The sequence below is a fragment of the Cyprinodon variegatus genome, unplaced genomic scaffold, assembly GCF_000732505.1.
Source record: "Cyprinodon variegatus isolate N-32 unplaced genomic scaffold, C_variegatus-1.0 Scaffold941, whole genome shotgun sequence".
Lineage (NCBI taxonomy): Eukaryota > Metazoa > Chordata > Actinopteri > Cyprinodontiformes > Cyprinodontidae > Cyprinodon > Cyprinodon variegatus.
In genome coordinates, this window is record NW_015151394.1 from 181,712 (window position 1) to 202,885 (window position 21,174).

Here is a 21,174-nt window from a genome sequence, read left to right on the forward strand (position 1 = left end):
GATATTCAGTTTTAAGGCCGATACCGATAGGGGGCCGATTATATCGTGCATCCCTAATTATTTGCATGGATATAAATATGTCTTAATGCTCCGGTCATTTTTTTAACAGTTATTTAGGACTGTAAAATACTGAAACAAGAATGAAAAATTATTTAAATAAATTTGTGCTGAAACTTTAATTTAGTTTCAGTTTCAGATGATTTCTTTCCGACATATTGAGCTAAGCGGGCTCTCGTCAAAGTGTACCTGTGCTGCTGGTGATGTTTGGAGACCTCTTTGTGGAAGTCCTGTGGAGGGTTTGGGATGAAGCAGAAGTCCGACAGGTAGCCAGGAGGATGCTCAGCTTCATTGTAGTCCCCCAACTCAGCTACAGGGCAGTCACAACACATGACTTTTAATAAAACAACACCAGAAAAAATGAGGACAAACAGATCTTAGCTTTTTCCTCTAGTTGGAGAATGTCTCTGGATAACAAAAGAAACCAAACTTTTACTAATCTTAATTCATAATGTAAAGCAGTTTCCGATCTTTAACAGTCCTTCGGTAATTAAAGACTGAAATGTCTGTTTCCAAGTACATGAAAGGGATTTCTATTCCCAAATTAACTTTTTTAAACTGTCCAACATCTTCCAAATAAAGTGGGTTTTTAAACATGACCCTGTTTCTAAGCTCTAGCTGATCGATGATTAGCTCTGAGATGTTACAGCGAGTTTTTCAGTTTAGACCTCTTACATCATCATCTTCTTTTGTTTTCACTTAGAACAAAACCAAATAAAAACCATTCATCTCTGTTGTCTTTCACCATTTCAACTGATTATGGCTCTGCATAAAGAAAATCTATCAATCATTTTTATCATCTGGGCCGGCTGGCTAGCACATGATTTGTAGAAAAGCCTCAAAAGCCTTCAGAAAAAACCAAAAACACACCAGCTAGACTAACTTCCACTGAAAACAAATTCAGCGAATGAGATTCACAGAAACAGTCAGTAGGAAATGTTTCCAGCATTTCGACATTTTATATCGGCACCAAACCACAGCTGTGCTTTGTTACAACATCTGTGAATTTTTTTGTGTAATCCACTCTGAGGTGTCAGCTGTTTACACAGCAAGAGCAAACATATAAAGAAAACTTCCCTCAACATTTTCTAAGTAGAATCATTAAAAAAGGAACTGCACACCTAGATAAGATAAGATAGGATAAAAGCGGAGTGGTAGAGTCGAAAGATTAAAATCAGGCACAGCTATCGTGGGAGATTTATGTACACTCATCTTGGGCATCAACAAGCTTGAGTTTAAGCCTTTAAATATCACTGTACTCCACTATTTTCACACGGTGTGCACAACAAAGTGCTGCTGAAAGCACTAGAATATATATTTTACCCCAATGATTAAGATCTAGATAGAGATCCATAACAGTCTGAAGTTACAGGTCTCTCTTTGCTTTCATAGAAAAGGATAAGACGGCTTTAATTGAACGCTCGAGCAGCGCAAGGTCTCATTGGTGATCTAAGCCACTGTGTGTCACTTCTAAGTAACTCCAAATTTCCAGATCATGAAGAGGAACAGTGCTGTAATACAATAAAAGTCTAAATAAAGATTCCTACAGTCACCCTTAGAAGGAAGGAAATTAGTCAGGAACAATTAAAACTCAAGTTTTTCCAATGAACTGGAAACTGCTGGGCCATTTTAACATCAACATGAATGAGCTGATGGTTCCTTCATTCATATAAAATCCCACCTTCCACACAGAGCTGGGTATACCTGTAGTCAGGATCGAATAGAGATCAGTTGAGATTCTTTACAAGGGAATAAAACATATTGATCATAACGAAAGAAATTGTGTTTAAAGGAGTCAATGTGATGCTTCCCTGGGGTGTTTAAGCGTGGCGACTTCATTATCCTCTGGGGTTCTACACTGGGTCAATGAAAGGCAACCTCTAAATCCTTCAATTCTGTTCAAATCGAAATCAGTCGATCCAAAACCAATTTTTTTTAAAAAGACTGAGGATTAGGTCCTTTTTGAGAAATCAATTAAAAACGTATACCGTAAATTCCGGACTATAAAGCGTACCTGATTACAAGCCGCACGCTCTAATTTTAGAAAGAAAATCAATTGTGTACTTTTATAAGCCGCACCGGATTTTACGCCGCAGGTTTCCCACGTTGTATGAGATATTTACAAATGAAGATATTACACGTGAGCATTTTTTAATGTTTGATTTAATCCGTATGATAAAACAAACAAATACGGTACATATTATGATTGCTTTTTTTTTTTTCCAAACTACCTGTAACACATTTAAATATACGTATGTGTCGGTAACACGCAAATAACGCTGCATATACCGGTACTTTTAATTGAACAACGCACAGAACATTGCAGCCGACCAGAAAAAGTCATTAATCACTTTCTTCTTCCTTGTGCACACTAAAACCCTCAAAGTCCTCTTCCTCTTTCGCGCCATGAAAAAAAAAACATGTATTAGCCGCACTGTATTATAGGCCGCAGTGTTCAAACAGCGGGAAAAAAGTAGCGGCTTATAGTCCGGAATTTACGGTACTTGTTAAGAATACGTTGTATAATTTTGCAACCATGACAGTTGCAGATATCCTGATGGCGGTGAGAAAAGGACATTTGTGGTTTTCTACGTCCTTTAGAGGACTGCAACCGTTTCCTGAATGACTCTAACTGCTAGGGCTAACTAAAATTATCATAGCAAAGCAAAAGGTTGTAGCTTAAGAGTTTCTTCTTCCTTCTCAATGAACCAATTGTAAGATATTGTTCTTGTTTTTACACATAATGCTTTTTACAATCTTAACAGCAATGGCTTAACAATTTAAGACCAGCCATTATTATTTTGGGACTTTCTTGTATATTAAGATAATTATATCTAATGAAGTGAGGAATCCAACTTTAACTTGAAAAAAATAAGAAACCCATTTTTTTAACTGCAAAGTAATGAAAAGTGCAGTTTGAGGACAACAAACAGAACAAATGAAAAGACTCTTGATAGCTTTCAGGACCCACAGGGATGGGGAGCTGAAAGTGGATCCCATTAACTCACTCTCTTTTAGCTGAAGCTTAAAAACATCAATTCGCTCAAGTAGTCCCTTGACTGACCTACAAGCTGGTAGCCTAAGCATACTGAAAAACAAATCAATTGCAGCTCAGACCTTATTGATGCGTATGCACCACCAGGGGCATACACCGTTCAGCTTCAACATTTAGTCACCTAACAGGTGAGAAAGAGGAGCACTGACTATCTGGTCATTCAGGCATCTGATAAAAGGTTTGGTCTCACACATTAGGCGATAAATCGGAACCTAAATGAGAAGTATGTACAGTGGATGGACAACTTAGAAAAGCAATTACTTTTAAAGCCTGGCTGCAGAATTATTTTTAACTTCAAATTATTTCTACAAACTCCTGCGTCTACATAAATGACTGTTAAAAGATGAAAACCGGGCCTTCAAGGACTATTATGGAAATCATGCATCAGAGCAGGGCAGCATAATGGAAAGCTATAACCCTTGGAGGGTTTTAATGTTGCCGATCTAGTTTTTCAAAAGTGGTACATGTCGGGACCTATATCCAATGGTTGCCGTCCAGATGGAAACTCAAACCATTCATCTTCTTCTAATGAGTGAACTCGCAAAGGCTGAGCATAACCAGCTGCTGGAACGTCACCTTTCAACAAAAACGGTTTTGCAGAGCGAAGAAGTGGTAATTTACCTAAATTATTGAATCCTTAGAAAGCAAAGAGATGCGCCTTCTTACAGATATAGGCATAAATAGACATGCACCGTCTTATATTAGAAATATGATCGTTCCTTATGTTCCTAAAAGAGCACTTAGCCCTAAATCTGCAGGTTTACTAGTAGTTCCTAGAATTTCTTAAAGAATGAGAGGTAGATCTATACTGGTAGATCAACTACCAGTTTTAGTCCATGAGGCAGACACCCTGACTACTTTAAGACATGGTTTAAAACGTCCTTATAGTTAGAGTGGCTGAGGTTATCCTAAGCTACCGGTATCTCTATAGTTATGGTGCTATAGGCTTAGTCTGCTAAGCCTATAGTCTGCAGATATTTTTACAGTGGTTAAACTTCAACTATGAAATTAGAACTGAACTATATTGAGGGACAGATTACAATCGCTTTTAGGTCTAAACATGTTAACAACCCAAACTGAAAATTAAAATATCAAAATTCTAAATGATGCTTATATAAAGTGGATCCAACTTTGTATGCATCAAAGAAAATTAACAGGTTTATTCCATCGGTTTCAACCGTTATCAGCGTAAAATATAGAAGAAAGAAAGAAACAATGAATCTAATGAAAGGAGGCGTTTTCCAGTCAATCTACAGAGATGAGACAAACCGGGCCAAATTCTGAAACAGAAACTATATTTCCATTTAACTACATGTTTTCCCTGTTTAGGAGAGGCCTATTTCTTTCTACAGCTTTGGAGTCAATCATAAAACTGGAATTTAGGTCTACCAGGAGGGATTTCAAATCTTCTGAAAATGCAAGCTAGAGTGTAGGATTTGGAGTCAGCAGTGCTGGCAGTCGAGCTGAATTAGCAGCATAGCAGCTGCTTCAAGCCATTTTTTTCTCCCCAAAAGCAAACATTTATCTCCATGATCTGTGTTGGCTTGTGAAGAGTGACAGCATGGACCCAACAACAGTATGTGTGTGTCAGTGTAAAAGCCGTAGGGTCAGAGCCACGAAGGTCTAGGTCAAATCTCTTGTTTGACCTATATACTGAGGCTGTGGAGATTCAGGGCTCAATGTGCCATAGAGGGAGGGGAACACAAGGGAGGCAGAGGGAGCAGAGGGGCTAGAGGGAGGAGAAGTAACTATAGCCAAAATGGCCTGATGAAACCTGGCTACAAAGGAAACAAAGCGGCTAAAAGGCTGCATGAAAACAATGACCGAAAATGAAGGATGATGGAAGACAGGGTATAACAAGCTGATCTATAGTTTCACAAAGTCTTATTATAAAAGTCAAAGAAAACAAAATTATCTGTTCCAACAACAAGATAAAAACAATGTTAACAGGATTCTTAAAACACAGCATTTTGTTATTTTACCAGTCACTTTCAATAAAAAAAGCCTGAAATTATAAATCAAATAGATTTCACTTTCACTCTAAAGATAAAATATAGTAATTCAAATATATATATAAAAATCTCAGAATTTTTTGCAGTGATCTCTGAATTTTGTTGCCAGAGCTCCATGGCAACACTGATGGCTTAACTATAACAAACAGACTATAAGACAAACTGTATAGTAAACCTAAAAATATATTTATACCTCTAACAGATTTTGGTTAAAAGCAACTTTTAGCCACAAGCGAAGCTACACCTGGAAGTTGCAAGTTTAGCTCTCCTGAAAACAACCTTTAAAAGGCAGCTATGTTAGCAGTTTTAAAATGCTATTCACAGCACTGTTGCAAAATTAAACTCTGTGTTTCTGAGACGAAAAAGTCATGGAGTAACTGGTAGAGACATATTCATCTCTTTAATTAAATCCTAAATGCAAAGTATCATATCTTTTTTAGTTGGCTAACAAAACTTTTATCCTAGCGCTTTTGTTTTAGGGAAGCTCAGACTGCTTTAACTTTTCACATGCTAGTTTTCAATACATTTTTAAAGGCATTTTTCTATTATTTTCATTTAGGAAATACAATAGAAAAATTCCTAACCAGAAATAAGTTTGTTTATAAATCTGCAAAGGCTATGAATATTTTTAGGCTTTACATACGTCTTTAAAGATGTCAGAGACCTACTCTCTGCTACCACTATTTTACTTTATCTAATATATATGCCTACCAACTCAGTTTGTATCTGTTTGCCAAAAATGCACAAGCTTGCAGATTTAAGATGGAATCATGAACACTGAGCATCAGCTCAGCAGTTAGTCAAACCGAGCCAATTGATCTGCAGCCATCCGTTGATCCATTACTGAAGGTCGACTTTAGAGAAAACCATTATCACATCCAATATTTATATAACCGATGGTAACATAAGATCCCACCACACCGCACAGCTTTAAGAAAGTCTCCATGGCTTCAGAGCAGCAGTTGTAAAAACACTCCAGCAACCGCATTATTACATTTAACAATGTGTGTAGCGAAGAGGAGAGCCCTAATGAATCGCCTTTTCATTGTAATGTGTAAATGGTGTATCCAGGGAGCAATACTTACACTGAACAGCATAGGATGCCAGCAGTGCAGCTGTGTTGTGAGGGCAAGGTAATCTGAAAACACACAAAAATAAATAAATAAATACAAAACATATAGTTTAATGATTTTTTTTTTGCACACATCAAGATTTAAGATGCAACTCTCCTCAGAATATGTGAGAATTAAAGAACTATAACCAAACAATTTATCTTAAAAAGCATCAAATTTAGCATTAACTCTGTATATAAAACCATAGCCTCATCAATAATGAACCTAAATTTACATTTAATCTGTTTGCAAGTAAAATGATTAAGCTTTATCAGGCAGAATGATGTCAGATGTGCTCACCTTCCAGTTAAAATATCTTGTTTGATCTGCAGGAAATACTGGTACCTGAGGGAGAAAAAAACACAGCATCATCACAACAGCTGATCAAACAATCATGTTCATTAGACATAAGGGAAAAAAAAAATTTTTGGTGCAAATTCTAGTTCACAACGTTGATCAAACGGTGAGGACAATAAAGATGCAGTGGGAATTATGTCAACAGCTAAAATCCACTCTTACCGTGTGTATTCTTCCTGAAGTTTACTCGGGTCGGTCACAAAGAATTTGACTCTGAAGCTCAGGTTATGTGGAGACCCTCCTGCGGGAATTAGGATCAACAGTTATGAGGCAAATCCAAGGATCAATAAAAACATGACAGATTTGGTCGGCGGTTACACAGATCAAACCATCTATCATATCAAAAATGTGTCTTCAGTTGGTGAGTCAATCAGATGTGATAAAAACAAGAGTTGAAGTACAGTTCAATCATTGCTGCAGGATGACTGCCGGTGCCACTTGAGCTATTCCTTAATTGTTCTGCGTGTTACAAATTCTATTACTCATGATCAAAAAAACCAGCAGAGTTGAAATGGAGTTTAATCATTCCTCCAGGCTTTCTCAGAATGGTAAATTACACCGTGGACTGGAGACTTTTGCTGGAGGCAAAGTGTGGATTGTTAAACGTTACAGAGACTAAACTGCAGATTGGGCATCATAAAAAACAAGTGATCGGGTTGAAATTGAGCCAAATGAAGATTTTCTAATACGATCATGTTAATGCAGTGGATACGTTCAGGTGCTGTGTGGTGGATTTCACCTACTTTTTAACTGTTTCCTGATGGGCTTATTGGGATCCAGCCAGCGCTGTAAAATATTGATAAGAACAGACTTGATAAGAGTCACGCTCTCTCCACAAAGGTGGATCACAGTTTAAATTATTCACCAGAGACCCCAAACACTGAAACCTGTCATAGGCCCCTGCAGATACAAACAAAACCAAAAAAAAAAACATAGCTTAGGAGAATAAAAGAATGTTTTACAAACAAAAGAGAAATTAATTATCCTACTGATACAAACATTGTGTATTTATCTATGAAGGACCATTTTTCATATCAGTTTTTGATACGTTAGCCAACAGCAAGAAAGATTATAGACAGGTAGCAAAGGCTGGTATCAAGCTGAACGTCCAACGAGGGGAAACCTCAGAGAATTTAGACATTAAGTTTAAGAAAGGGGAATTCAAAAAAACATAATTACAAAAAATGAATGCAGTAATAATAATTCTGCTATAGCTATCTGCAATAAAGTATTTCATAATATAGGATATTCAAATTTTCTGTGGGGACTTAAACTGACCCAGATTCTCTCTTTTATCCTGGTTCCTTCCCACCACCATGTTATCATCACCACTCTTTGAGCTTGAAATACTTTTATTTAGCTTTTTAAATGCACCAGAAATCTTATATCCTGCAGATTATGCAGGCAGCTGCACATACTTGAATCATGCTGATGAGATATTTATTATAAAGGTTTCGTTTTAGTAAAACTACAGGTAGTTCTTCTTAAAGATGTTTACAAACTCAAAAAGTTTTTGGCATCAATAAATTCAGGCCTTACATTTTAAAATGTGACTAATCAAAATTGATGTGCTGCTGAGCAAAAGCTTGCAACATGTGTGCTAAATGGTATTAAAAAGAAGCCTGTTTGATAAAGTAAGCTTTACTCTGGCTGGATGCAGTCAGAAATTTAAAGCCAAAAATGCTATTAGACTAGTTTTTTTTTAACCTTTATTTAAAGGAGTTTTAGAAAATACACAAAAAAAACACCAGTATACCTCATCCCTACTCTTTATTTTTTCCATAAACCATATTTCTGATTTATTATTGTTTAATTTAAAACCATTTATGACCAGGTGGGTTTTTGTCAGGATGCATAAACTGGTCTACACATATGTATTGTACATTTATTTTAAACAATACACACAAAGAGACACAGATGTAAAGATACTACTGTTAAAGGACAGAGTTTAGCCATAACACGCACGGCAGAATAAAACGGGATACTAACTGGTGCATCTGAGCCATCCTCAGCCAGGTGCAGGCCAAAGTAGTCTCTCTCAGTCAGCTCCAGGTGCTTAAACACGGCGTCCAGCAGCACCTGGCCGTGATCAGACTTCTGCAGAGGAGAAAAGAAAACAACCGATAAGCTCGCAGCTTGGCACAGTCCTTGGCAAATGGGTCTGAGAATCCCATCATGCAGCTCCCTGTTGAAAGGTCAGGAAAGGAACAGCAAGCGAGCTGAATCCCCTTTTCCCACCACAGACATCTAAATTATTTAAAACACCCTCGCTGCCTTAGAAACATTCCATCCATTTAAAATGCATCTCCAACTTGTCCGTGTTGAGCCTCATTTAATATGGTTCCGACCGCATCGGAGAGTTATATGTCTAAGGAATTAAGCTGATGAACTCCTGCGGGCTTGGATCTGTACCTTCTTCTCATGTGTTTAGGATAAAAGCAACAGCTTAAAAAAAAACAGGCTAAGATTTAAAATGATCCAGCAAACTAAACGCATAATCCAAGCAGGAGCTAAACCTGAAAGCAGAACTGAATGTGCAAGCAAAGGAGAGAAAATCCTTTGAAATTTCGATGGACTGCCGTGAACTGGATGCGATCCAGACTGGAAGAAGGGCAGACTAATGGAGGAGGGGGAAACGAAAACAAGCTAAATCTAAATCAGAGAGAAGAGAGGAAAAGAAAGAGCAGTTGAAAAAGAAGTGAGTAATATTTGATCAAATCCATCATTAAAATCTCATCGTCGTGTGAGAGCGTAGGACGGGCGAGAGGATAAACTGTGGGAACACAAGTGGAGCAGAAATTCACACCTGATCCTTTAACTTGGAGAGGGAGAAACAGAGTGTGGAACGCTGTCAGCGCTCCCACAGGAGCAATGCCACACACACACACACACACACACACAGTTGGTGCTTTCGTCCACTTCTCCTGTTTGCCCTGGTGACACAGTTACACAGTTTTACAGAGCAGGGTGTGTGAGCGAATGATAGCTGACAGTTGACATGGCAGCCCCTCTAGGAGAGCAGGCAATGTGGATGTGTGCCCGAGTGTGTGCAGTCAACAACTGTCAAAACTGAAATAGATGAACTTCAGCATTTGAATGCTTGGAGATGTGCAAAAACATCAGCTGGAAATATTTAACACATTGCAGTTAGTTCACAGTTCGTGTTTGGAAATGATTACAATTAGATGAGTGAACATCAACTTTTAAGAGTTATAATTTCTCAGATAGACTCAGGTTTGTACTTCTGGCTAGGCCATTCTAACCCATCCATGTGTTCATTTGAACCATTTTGATGAGGCTTTAGATGTGGGTTTAGGGTTGTTGCCCTGATAAAACACGGACCTCAACTACAGCCTCAAATAGGCCCTGTTTCCAGGATTGATCTGCATTTGCATCTCCAAACAAATCTGAGCTGCTTTTGCAGTCCCGCAAAGAAATGCATCCCCAAAGCAGGCAGCTATCACCACTATGTTTCACTATAAAGGTCTATATGTAGCCCTGTATACAAATCAGAGGTTACAGAGCATAAAAATAGTTTACTAGGTGATAATATATGTATAAAAAAGTTTTTAAAAAGTATTTTAAAAAACTGAGGATTGTTTTTAATTTTCTTTTTCTGGAATAAAAAAGGGTTAAAAAGTTGATTTATGAAAATGGTTAAAACGTGTGCTGGTTAAAAGCATACATACTATGTGAAAAATTTATTAAACAAGACTATTTACAGTTAAGAGAAAAGTTCATGAAAAAACGTTGTGGTGGTCATTATTGCATTAGCGAACCACACATACACATTTTATAAAGCAGCAAAAGAAAAACATATTTTTCCTACAGGCCCAGGCCCATTCTCATTGTATTAACTAATCGGATTTTATTATTTAACTACATGGAACTTGGGTTACATGTTCTGCTAGACAAAAAACACTGAAAAAAAATAAATCCATTGTGGGGTGTTGGCCTGGTGGTTAGAGCAGTCTCTAAGCAAGATCCCTAACCCCACACTACTCCCCAGGCACCGCACAATGGCAAATAATGTAAATAAGGATAATCATACTTAAAGTTTTGAGCTGCTGGATGCACACGCCTCCATCTTGCGCCTACGCTTTGCTGCTCTCTCTTACAGCTAGGCTGTGAGTGTTAGTTACTTACATGGACGTGCGTATTTACTTAGATGGACACCCAGCTAAGCCAGCTTCTCGCCGCCATACATTTAGTTGATCCTTCAGTCAAAAATAAAGAATTACTGCTCATGGCTCCTTTAAAGAACTGTTGCCAGCACACGCCAGGTGGCGCTCCATTTGGCCCACTGACTAAACTGAACTCTTGGCAGACTGTTGCTCCTCGATAGAACAAGCTTTCTGATAAACCGAGTGTGCCACAGACAGTGGAATCCTCTAAATAAAGACTGACAATACTTGTCTTCCAGGTTATATGACGATCGTTTCATTTAGCTTTTATCATTTCAGTCGGGTTTTGTTATTATTTTTTGTTACGGTTACAGTTATGGCTAAAAAACTGTACTTTTCTTCTGGTCTTATCTGACCAAAGCCCCTTCTTCCACTTCCACCGGGTCCCCCATATGGCTTGTAGCTAACTGCAAATTGAATTTCTTATTGCCTTTCTTTCAGTAATGGCTTTCTTCCACTTTTCAATACAGGGCAATTTTGTGGCGTGCACAACCAATCTTCATCCACTGAACAGATTCTCCTCCCTAAGCAGGGGATTTCTCCAGGTAGGTCTGCAGATGCACCACTGGACTGGATTAAAAAGACAACAAGATGGTTCCAGTGATTGGGTTATTAGTTTAAAAGCCAACCCTTATTGAAACATCTATGTTTTATCCCTGAGCATTTTTGATGTGTTCCTTGGTCTTTACAAGCTTGTTCACTTATATCATACCAACCTATTGATTTGTTGTTGTTTTTTTAACTTTTACATTTTGTTATCTGCAGCCTCTTGGCCAGGTCTGCCTTGAAAATAGGTTTTTAATCTCAATGGGACTATGCTGGCTAAATATAAAAGAACATACCTGAGCTGTGTCTGTGTATTTATTTACACTCTGGAGGGCACCAGTTAATGGCAAGATTATGTGTATTGCAGCTGGTTGCATTGAAGTTTCTTAAGGTATCAGATGGAAGGAGACTGAATACAAACACCTCAAATCATTTTTAGGTTTCTTTCTTTTTTTATTAAGGGTGTGTCTAGCTGTGAAGGTTGTTAGTCATCCAGGTCATACTTGTTCCAAAAAAAAAAAAAAAAAAACAATCCACTGGACTTGGTTTCTAAGTTTGAAGATGTTTTACTTCCCATCCAGGAAGCTTAAAAAAAAAAACAACAACAAAAAAAACCTTGAACTCAACGCTATTTCTGGCATTTTGAACTGAAAAAGCTTCCTGGATGGGAAGTGAAACATCTTCAAACTTGGAAACAAAGTCCAGTAGATTGTTTAATTAATTTGAAGGGGTAGAAGAAAAATAAATCATTAAAAAATATTGTTTTTTTTTTTGTTTGTTTGTTTCTTGGCCACATAATCCCAGCAAAACACAGAATGAAGATCGCACGATTTTGTTTTGCAATGCATCTAACACTTTTTTTCACTTTCCGTATCGAATCTTAGGTTAAAAATAAAGCTATAGTAAAGCATAAAGACTACAACTTTTAAGGTGTTTTTTTTATTTATTTATTTTTATTTTTTTTAACTTTTTGCAAAAATCTTATTCTTGGTTGTTTTTTTTGCTAAAACTCTTTCCTTAAGCTTTAGCACCTCAGCTCCTATGAGCTTCTAGGATATCAAGGTCTAATCTGATTGGTCAAACACTGCTGACATTTAAAAAGACAATGCCAGGTCCTGTGAAATGAAACTGCCTACACACGCGATGATGGTATATTTATATTCTCTTGTTGCTTCCCAGTTGAAAGAGAAGTAAAAGATTAAAAAAAAAAAATTATCCCTCCTATGCTCATATCCCCATGCTATCAAGACACATTTATCTCGTCTACATAAGAAAGCTGATGCTTTTCCTTTGTATGATGAAGCTTTTCAGTGGGATGTGGGAGCCCTCTGTGTTTCACACTGCGCTCCCTGAAAACGACAGCCTCTGAGAGCGCTCCAACCTAATGTGAGCCGCTGCAACAGCAAACAGCCGTATGTTGTTAAAATAAAACTGAGTCACACAGGGAAACATGTCTGCACGCAGTTGTTTTCTGGGTTTACAGAACCGACATTCTAAGAGTAGCTGATGGGTAGAGTTCACAGGGAATGTGTCACACAATGTGCACTACTAGAGACTTTCAAAGGGGGAAAAAAGGGGAAAAAAAGCAAATGAAAGAAGAAGAGACTGAGGGAGAAGACAGAAAGCATGGAAGAAAAGAGGTGATTGACGATGCGACTGGGTGAGACAAACGCTCTTTGTGCTGACTGAAAAAAGTGTCTGTGTACATGAGAGTGAGGAGAGAGGAAGGAGACATGGTGATGGAGAGCAATCGGAGCACGAGAGACTGGCTGAGAGCAAGGAGGGGTGGGCAGGAGGGAAGGAGAACGATGTGCTGATAAGTTTTATACCCTCGGGGTTTATCTTTGGCATCAAAGCAGAAAAGGATCCCCAGACGAAGCTATGGTGACACTGACGGGGGAAATCCAAGCGTTTTATGACAAAGGGATTGATGCACTTCCCTTCTGGAAGCTGGGCTGAATGTGGAGGGTGTGCTTGATTTTAGGGAGAAGGGGAAGTTCAGGAATGCCAATGGCAGCTTGTTCAGACAGGAAAAGTAGACGGTGATGCCCATTTCTCTCTCAGCTAAAGGGAATCATGGCTAGTTTATAAATAAATTTACTTATCAGTGAATTGATTTATATCTTTATATGAAAAGCACATCTTCTACCCTTATCACTGGATCTATTGATTCTTTTAAACCCTATCCTTCCTCAGATCTTCCAGTATTAATCTGCCCTCAGCTCCCAGCTTCCTCCCATCAACGCTGACCTGAATGCTGATAGAGGATGTAGATCCATGGCTGACAGTAATAACACAAACAAATCTGTGAAATTGTCACATTTCATTTGATAACTTGATTCTCTCTCTTTGTCTCTTTATTTGTAAGAATGTAATTCTTTTTTTTTAAGCAATGGAAACGGAAAGAAAAAAACAGCACTAGATGTAGCACTGGTGGGGGTAAGGGATGCCGGTAAGAAGAAACTGCAACAGTTGGAACTTTTATTCCAATGTCTGGTAATAAAATGTGGTCTGTGAACCAAAGTGATGTTCCTAGCCACAGAAAATGTTGAGTTCCTGATTCCTTAAAAGAAATGTCCACATTTGAACACAGGGTTGGTTCAGTCTAATGTAATTGGGAAATCCAGCTAAATCAAATCATCATTCATCCTTTAAACAATTCAACACACTCTGTGACCAAATGGTTCTTCCAGGAGGCTGAATGTTTACAAGCAGAGCAGCGGTTACCATGGTAAACTGTGTAATACATCTAAATAAATTATCCTGCTGACCTTTCTCTATTATTTGAACCAAACATCCATTATGTTGCGTTTTAAAGCTACTTCTTAAGCTCTCTATCTACAATCGATTCTCTTCTATGTTAATTACAATTTACATCTATCCAAGATCACCCGTGCAATCTTGCGTCTGCACACAGGCTAGCTGGTTTCCATGACAGTAAGTGACTGCTTCTGGATTTTTCACTCTTTGGCTAAAGTCGCAGGCGGTCGGCCAGCGAGAGGATCAATGGAAGTATTGTTGCTGGGAGGATGGCTCGTCTTTCCAGGAAGTTACTGCGGCATTGGGCTTCTGATCAATGACACCGACAGAGACCGAAGCATTTCATTCAACATCACGCAGGCAAGACTGTGCAGCGCTGACAGAGCCCAGGACAAAGGCTCTCACAGGAAAAAACAAAAGATAGTGAAAATGGTTACTATGCGACATGAAGCCTTACATTTTTTAGAAAAATATTTAATAATCACACTTATTAAATACTAGCTAAAGTCAGTAACTTGATTCAAATTGATTCAAATACTGTTCTATTTAAGAGCCTTTTTAGTATCAAGTATTTGTGTCCCTGTATTTCAAAACTACAAGAGCTCAAAATAACAAAATGGGGAAAAAAAATCATTAAAAATTACTTAAAATGATTAAATATGCAACACTCTTGGGAAAGAATCGACCACATCTAAACTTCTTTATTCTATTTTGCATTACAATCACCAATTAGAATGAAATACACTGGGAATTAATGTATTTAAATGACTGAAGTGGACTTTAGCTTTCATTTCAGTCAATATTAATATGTATTGATTAATTTTCATTTACCAATTAGAAAAAAGGCTGATTTTGAATTGTAAAATTATAGAACTTTCTATCAGATCTATTTTCTAACAGAACAAACTGTTAGGTTTAGGGTTTTTTTGCACAGCCCTGAATTTAGCTTATGTGAAGTAAAAGGAATACGCTGAATATTCCCTTCACAAGTGAAAGTGCTGATGAGTTATAAAAACATTGTATACAGGGCTATCTATCATCAAGTGACCGAAACCGCATCATCCTCTCAGTTAAATCCAACAGGTGCATTATGCTCCTTATCATCAAGATGGATGGCAGAGGTTAACCTTCCCGTAAAACAAGGAGCCTAAACATGCAGACAGAGCGACACTAGCTGAGAACCAAGCCTATCTAATTGTCAGAAGGGCCTGGTCAAAGTTCAGATATTAATCCTTTTGAAAATCTTTGTTAAAGCTTAAACACAGTCCGATGGTTTATCCATTCTAATTGAAAATACAGACTGGAGAGCAGGGGTGTGAAATGGCAAAAAGTTGCCCATATGACTAAATCATGATATGGGTGTCATGATATAATTTATCACAATACATTAACAAAGATTTATTACGACTTTTATAATAATAGAAAAGTAGAAAACCTGACCAAATCATGTTGCTCTGCTGCAGCTGAATAAAACTGACTTTAGCGGTACACTGCTAACTAGCGGCTGGAGGTTTAACAGTTATATAAAAGCAAAACGATGGAACAGATGTTTGCCTATGAATATTTTTTATAATACCAAATTCTGAATTAATAACAATACTGTTGAATCGATTATTTTCTCACACACCTAATTGACAGACAGAACACAGTGTTGACTGAGTTTAAATGCAGGCCACACTGTTCAGTGGAAGATTTAATTTCCACAGATCATCCCATCACAAACGGTTTTCCTTCCACAAAGAGACCAGCTGTTTTAGTAGGGGCCAGATATTTTTTTCTTGAAATAAAGTTTGAACTGCTCTGTGTGAAGGACGTTGCCATACCTAGAAATAAACATTGTCATGCAAAAGTCTTTAAATATACTACGTCCACCTGTGCATATTCATTAGAGATAAAGCTACAGCTCTGTGCTTCACCGGCGTGTTCATACTGCTGGTCCTGAGCCGTTAAAATGAAATAAAAACAATGTACACTTTTAGTGTCTCAGTCTGGTCCCTCTCTGGGATTTTCAGACCAAACACAAGATTGCTTCAGAATTTTGTTAATTTAAAAAATAAAAAAAAAAGCTTGAAGGAGAAACTGTTTCTACTCTGGTGAGGCGTCTGCACCTCCTCACTGCTGAGGATGAGATACGGGCAGACTTTTATTTTCTTCATCTACTCAGACGTATTCCTCTGCATAGCCTCCTCTCATCCTGCCTGTGGTGCTCTGGGTCTGGATTAAGTTCCAGGGTCCGTTCTGTCCCTTGTTTGGGTTTACAGTGGAGTGGAGCCCGTCTATGGCACGGCGGTTTGCCATGAAAGCGTCATATTTATGTTAAGACAACTGAAACAGTTTGGGTTCTACTTTTCTGTCTTGGGGCTTCTACAACTTCTTGCTCTACATTTGTTTCACTATCACTTCTCCTTAATTTTGGTTAATTTATTCTAAATACATAACACTGATGAGTAAAAAAATAATAATTTGCAATATTTAGAGATGAATTTACTTTTAAAATCTTTGAGAACCTATATTAGAGTATTTAAGGGCATTTAGTTTCAACTAAAGACTGATCATTTCTGATTTAATGCCAAGAGGGCTGTCTAAGATAAAAAAAAAACTGTAGCAGTTCTTCTTGATTAAACCTAACATAATGAAGATCAGAAAAGCAGCAATCACTGAACAGCTCTGACGACCATCTATTTAAACACCCCTGTACTTCTATCAATAATGTGACAAAACATAAATACACTTCTCCCTACACAATAAGGATGTGGTCTGTGAAGAAGGAACATATCTTTTGTCACAAAGGGAATTTCCACCGATGTATATCTGACTGAACACATGACAATGACCCACAAGTATCCCACAACAGCCGAGAAAAACTACTGTAACTTAAATCATGAGTTTATTAGTCACTTCCTTTTTCGGCCCATTTGAGCTCTCAGTGCTAACAGACTCATGATGAGACACGTCTGCCAATAGGATAGAATACATCTAAAGTTAGAACTGAAACCATTAATTGTGATTAATCGAGTATTAAAATATACATCAACTAATTTAGAGACTCTAAAATGTACCTTTAGCTGAAAGAACAACCCACTTAGAGCAGTAATTATGCTAAAATTGTTATATATATATATATATATATATATATATATATATATATATATATATATATATATAAGTGCATTTAGGATGTCTGTCAACATGTTCAACACGGAACCCCTCAAGTGGAAAAGTTTTAGTTTCACTAGGTTTAAATTCTGAAAAAGTTCTTCTTTAAGGATCCTCTTGCTAACTGATTAGCAACTGAACTATTGAAAAATAATTGACAGATTCATTGACTAGCAAAATATTTGTTAGTTGCAGCCCTAACCTAAACTTAAATATGGATGGAGAAGATGACGTGGGTTGGGTTTTAGATGGCACCATTTCCCCACCAACTTTTAAACTAGTTTAAGTCAGGTTTAAAGGAGAACTTTCTGAGGAAGAGGAAGGAGAACTTTGGGAGGGAAAAAAAAGGGTTTGACATTGAGTGTGTGCATGTTTGGTAAAGCTAAGATAAATGAGTAGCTAAGATACCCAGTAAATATCCAAAAAGCATTTCAAACAGATTTTTATTATCAGCCAGATATAATCAAGCATGATACATGTGGTATAGGGGTGGAACGGTTCACAAAATCCACAGTTCGGTTCGATTCACGGTTTCTGGTCACGGTTTTCGGTTCGGTTCGATTCGGTATATGTTGATTGTTACACCGAAATCCCATAAAAATTTATGAAATTAATAAAAAAAAAACCCAAAAAATAATGGATTGTAATTATTTTAAATGATCCGCAGAAACCCTGGATCATTTCCGTATGTTTTGCTGCTTTGAATTTAATCATCTCGCGCATGCTCTCTACGTTCTCCAAGGGACTCAGAGGGGAGCGGATGGGAGCCACAGTGGGGGCTGTAGGCTTTGCTTTGAGCAGGCGGTCTGGAGCGCAGCGGGGCAGAGCGGGGTTTGCTGACGGAGTATGTGGGATTTCGGGGTTAGCATGACATGTTGGTCATGTTGCTGTTAGCATAAACAAAACGGGTTGCACAATGCTTGCACACTGTTGCACTTTTATCCACAACTTTCTTTCCGCCGTCATTGTAGGTCACTCTAAATGCAAAGCGGTCCCATACAGCAGACCTATAAAGTGCTGCTGGCGCGTCTTCAAACTCCTGTTCTTTCCCACTCGCCATTCCGACACAATTCTCCACAACAACTGATTTTTTTCCCTGCTACACCCGGCTACGCTGCTTCGCTTCTTCTTGTTTACTACTGGTGGTTGGCTTTGGTCGCAGTACCGCCACCTTCTGCTCTGGAGTGTAAATGCTTCGCCTATGAGAAAAAGGAGCAGCGCATGAACCGAACGAAACACACGCGAATCGAACTGAGACAGTCAAACCGGACGGTTCGGACGGTTTTCATAAATCGTCCCATCCCTAATGTGGTAATAACATAAATCGGTGTAAAAGGAAAACTAATTCTGCTATTTGAACCATTTACTATTATGATTATGGCTCACAGTTAATCAAATCCCAGATTTCAGTTGCTATTGCAGAGGAAAAAATATATACTAAGATTTTTATTAAAAAAAACTACAGACCATGTTTTTGTTTTGATCTGCAGGATTCGACTGTTAATAGAAAGTCAGACAGCAGAAAGTCACAGGCTTTAAAGGGACAGACACCAAAGGTTATTCCTACTGAAGTAGGCTTTTCATAGAGTACTGTATTAGGGCTGGGCGACATGACCTCAAATCAATATCACAATAAATTGTGCACTTTTACCTTGATAATGATAAATGCTCCGTCTCCTCTATCTGAAAATAAAGGCATGTGCAAAAAATGCAACTCATCTATTTCTGATTTATTTTTGATCAAATCACAATACGCATTACTTTCAATGAAATGAAGTAACCATTCAAGTTTAAACATTCAACAATGTCTCATTGAACAAGAGAAAAATATTTCCGCTCTTGCAAATGTTTTTGCGCAAAGGTAATGGAGCCTTTTGTACATCTCCGAACTCAACAGGGCGGCTGCGCCGTAGGTGATGAGGTTGGACAAACTTTACATTTTACATTTCGTGTTCTTTTGCTCAACGCCTATGGAGCCATTTTGTGCCACCGAACTGACCATGCAGTGAAGACAATCTGCATCGTTTAAACTCATAAACACTTGCTTAAAGTTTGAATTAGGTCTGACAACGCGCTCTTGACTTCTTCTCTGCACGCTCAGCTTCATCTCTGCTCTCGCTTGGCTCCACAGGGTTAACTGATGTAATTGTGTTTATAGCTGTGTTAGACGCTTCTTCACTGGGCTCATCCACCATTCTCTCTGTTTACGGTTCTGACTGGATGGGTGGAGTCCTGTGATTAAACACATGCTGCAGTGTCTTAAAGGGGAAGGAACCAGCCACCAGCACACACAGGCAAAACAACAACATTAAGTTTCTAAGGAAAATCCAAGCCTGCTTATAGAGTTGAGTAGAGGAAAAAGGCTAAATAGAAAAAGCTGCAAAGGGCAAAAGGGAAAGTAATTGTTTAAAGAGGACAGTGAAGCAAAACTAATTGTTGGAGTCTGGATGGTGTGAATATCTGAAATAGTAACACGTCCTTTTTATCCATTTCAGATGCTAGGTTACTTACGTTGACTTTGAACGCCTGCACAGTGTTGTCCAGCAGCAGCACGTTGCACACAACCTGTGTGTGCTGCCTGTCTCGCTCCAGCTCCGTCGCCCGGACATTGTAGGATCTGCCAGCAGGCAAGCGGAAGCGCGCGCTCATCACGCTCCTACCAGGCTCTGCAACAACCAAACACAAGGAAAAATTAAGGCAATGAACTAGAGAAGCAGAAAAATAGAAACTGCTGAGAGATAAAACTTTGGTCAGATCCAAGATATTCGGGGAGCAAAAAAACTGCACAGACTTTAATAATCTTCTTCATTATGTTGCAAAAAAATAAAATGCTGAAGAGTGGTTTATGTCGGTGGGTTTATGTCGGTTGTGTTAGTCTTCTCCAAATGCCTCGGTGTAGGAAGCCAGCCTGTGCAGGCCTGTACAGGTACAGTGAGGAATCAGTGAAGGTGTTTCATCAGAAAAGAATGTCTAAAGGAGGCCAAGCTCCAATACTTACAAGGTTTCAATAAAGGAAAATAAATATTATGCAAAAATGATTTCAAATGTTAGCCATTTTTACATTAGAGGAAATAAAATCAAAAATTTAAATCCTCAAACAAAAAATAAGGGAAGCAAACCGAACAGAAGACATAATTTTAATCCTTTGCTTTTGGAAATGCCCTCCTTCCTTTTACTGGTTAAAGCTTTCCCTGATGCCCTTTATAGTACGATTCTAATGTGAAATACCAACTTACAGGAAAACTCTTTGTTTTAGTTCATCAGTTAAATCTATAGAGGCCAAAGGAAAATGTCCCCTCCCTGAGAGGCTCCACTGGACTGAGGTGTGCTGGCTGCTGAGCCCAGAAGGACCTGGTCAGGTAGGCTGTGCTTTAAGCAGACAGCCATACATCATTAAGCCAGCACCACCATCAGCTTAACCTATTAGTACAGAGCAAATGTTGAAGCTAGTAATAGGGACCACTTTCCATCATACTGCTTCATTTCACCTCTATCCTCCCTTTCTGCAGTATTTGTTCAACCCCTAATTTTACATTTTCTCTGCTTTTTCTCACCATAGTTGCTTCATGTAGTCGGTTTCTGTTAGCTTTGACACCTCACAGGAGAGAAACATCAGCTAAAATGCTCCAATCAACACCTTATATTGTAGATGATGGAATGTAGTCAGTTTATCTGAATTAAAGATTCATTTTTGCTTGTGAAGCCTTTAGAGCGACACCAGGAGTGGCTCCCCTTGCTGTCTCAAGTTCAGAAGTGTTCTACATCTGTGAGGATGACAGCTTTAGCTGGTCTAAACTGCCTAGCATCTCTTTCTTGATTATATTTTCACACACCTGTTTCGCTGGATGGTTACATTTATTTAAGGATATTCTCATGCATAAAATCCAAGCAGCCAGCAGTTTCTAAAATAAACTGATATAAAAGGGAAAATGTAA

General features: G+C 38.3%; 1 protein-coding gene across 3 annotated transcripts in view; it reads right to left on the bottom strand.

The window, feature by feature from the left end:
* ptpn4 (protein tyrosine phosphatase, non-receptor type 4) overlaps positions 1–21,174 on the bottom strand; it is an 88,907-nt gene that overhangs the window by 30,391 nt on the left and 37,342 nt on the right. For 2 of the 3 annotated variants that reach the window (XM_015398564.1, XM_015398562.1), the window contains exons 2-8: positions 19,751–19,905; positions 8,583–8,690; positions 7,337–7,379; positions 6,756–6,834; positions 6,537–6,581; positions 6,210–6,262; positions 247–367 (exon numbers count right to left, since the gene is read on the bottom strand). In XM_015398564.1, the coding sequence (XP_015254050.1) occupies positions 247–367; positions 6,210–6,262; positions 6,537–6,581; positions 6,756–6,834; positions 7,337–7,379; positions 8,583–8,690; positions 19,751–19,888 (587 nt within the window). In that variant the 5' untranslated portion in view covers positions 19,889–19,905. Of the gene's footprint in view, positions 1–246; positions 368–6,209; positions 6,263–6,536; positions 6,582–6,755; positions 6,835–7,336; positions 7,380–8,582; positions 8,691–19,750; positions 19,906–20,030; positions 20,100–21,174 lie in introns of those variants that run through there. The other variant, XM_015398563.1, reaches the window with a different exon arrangement.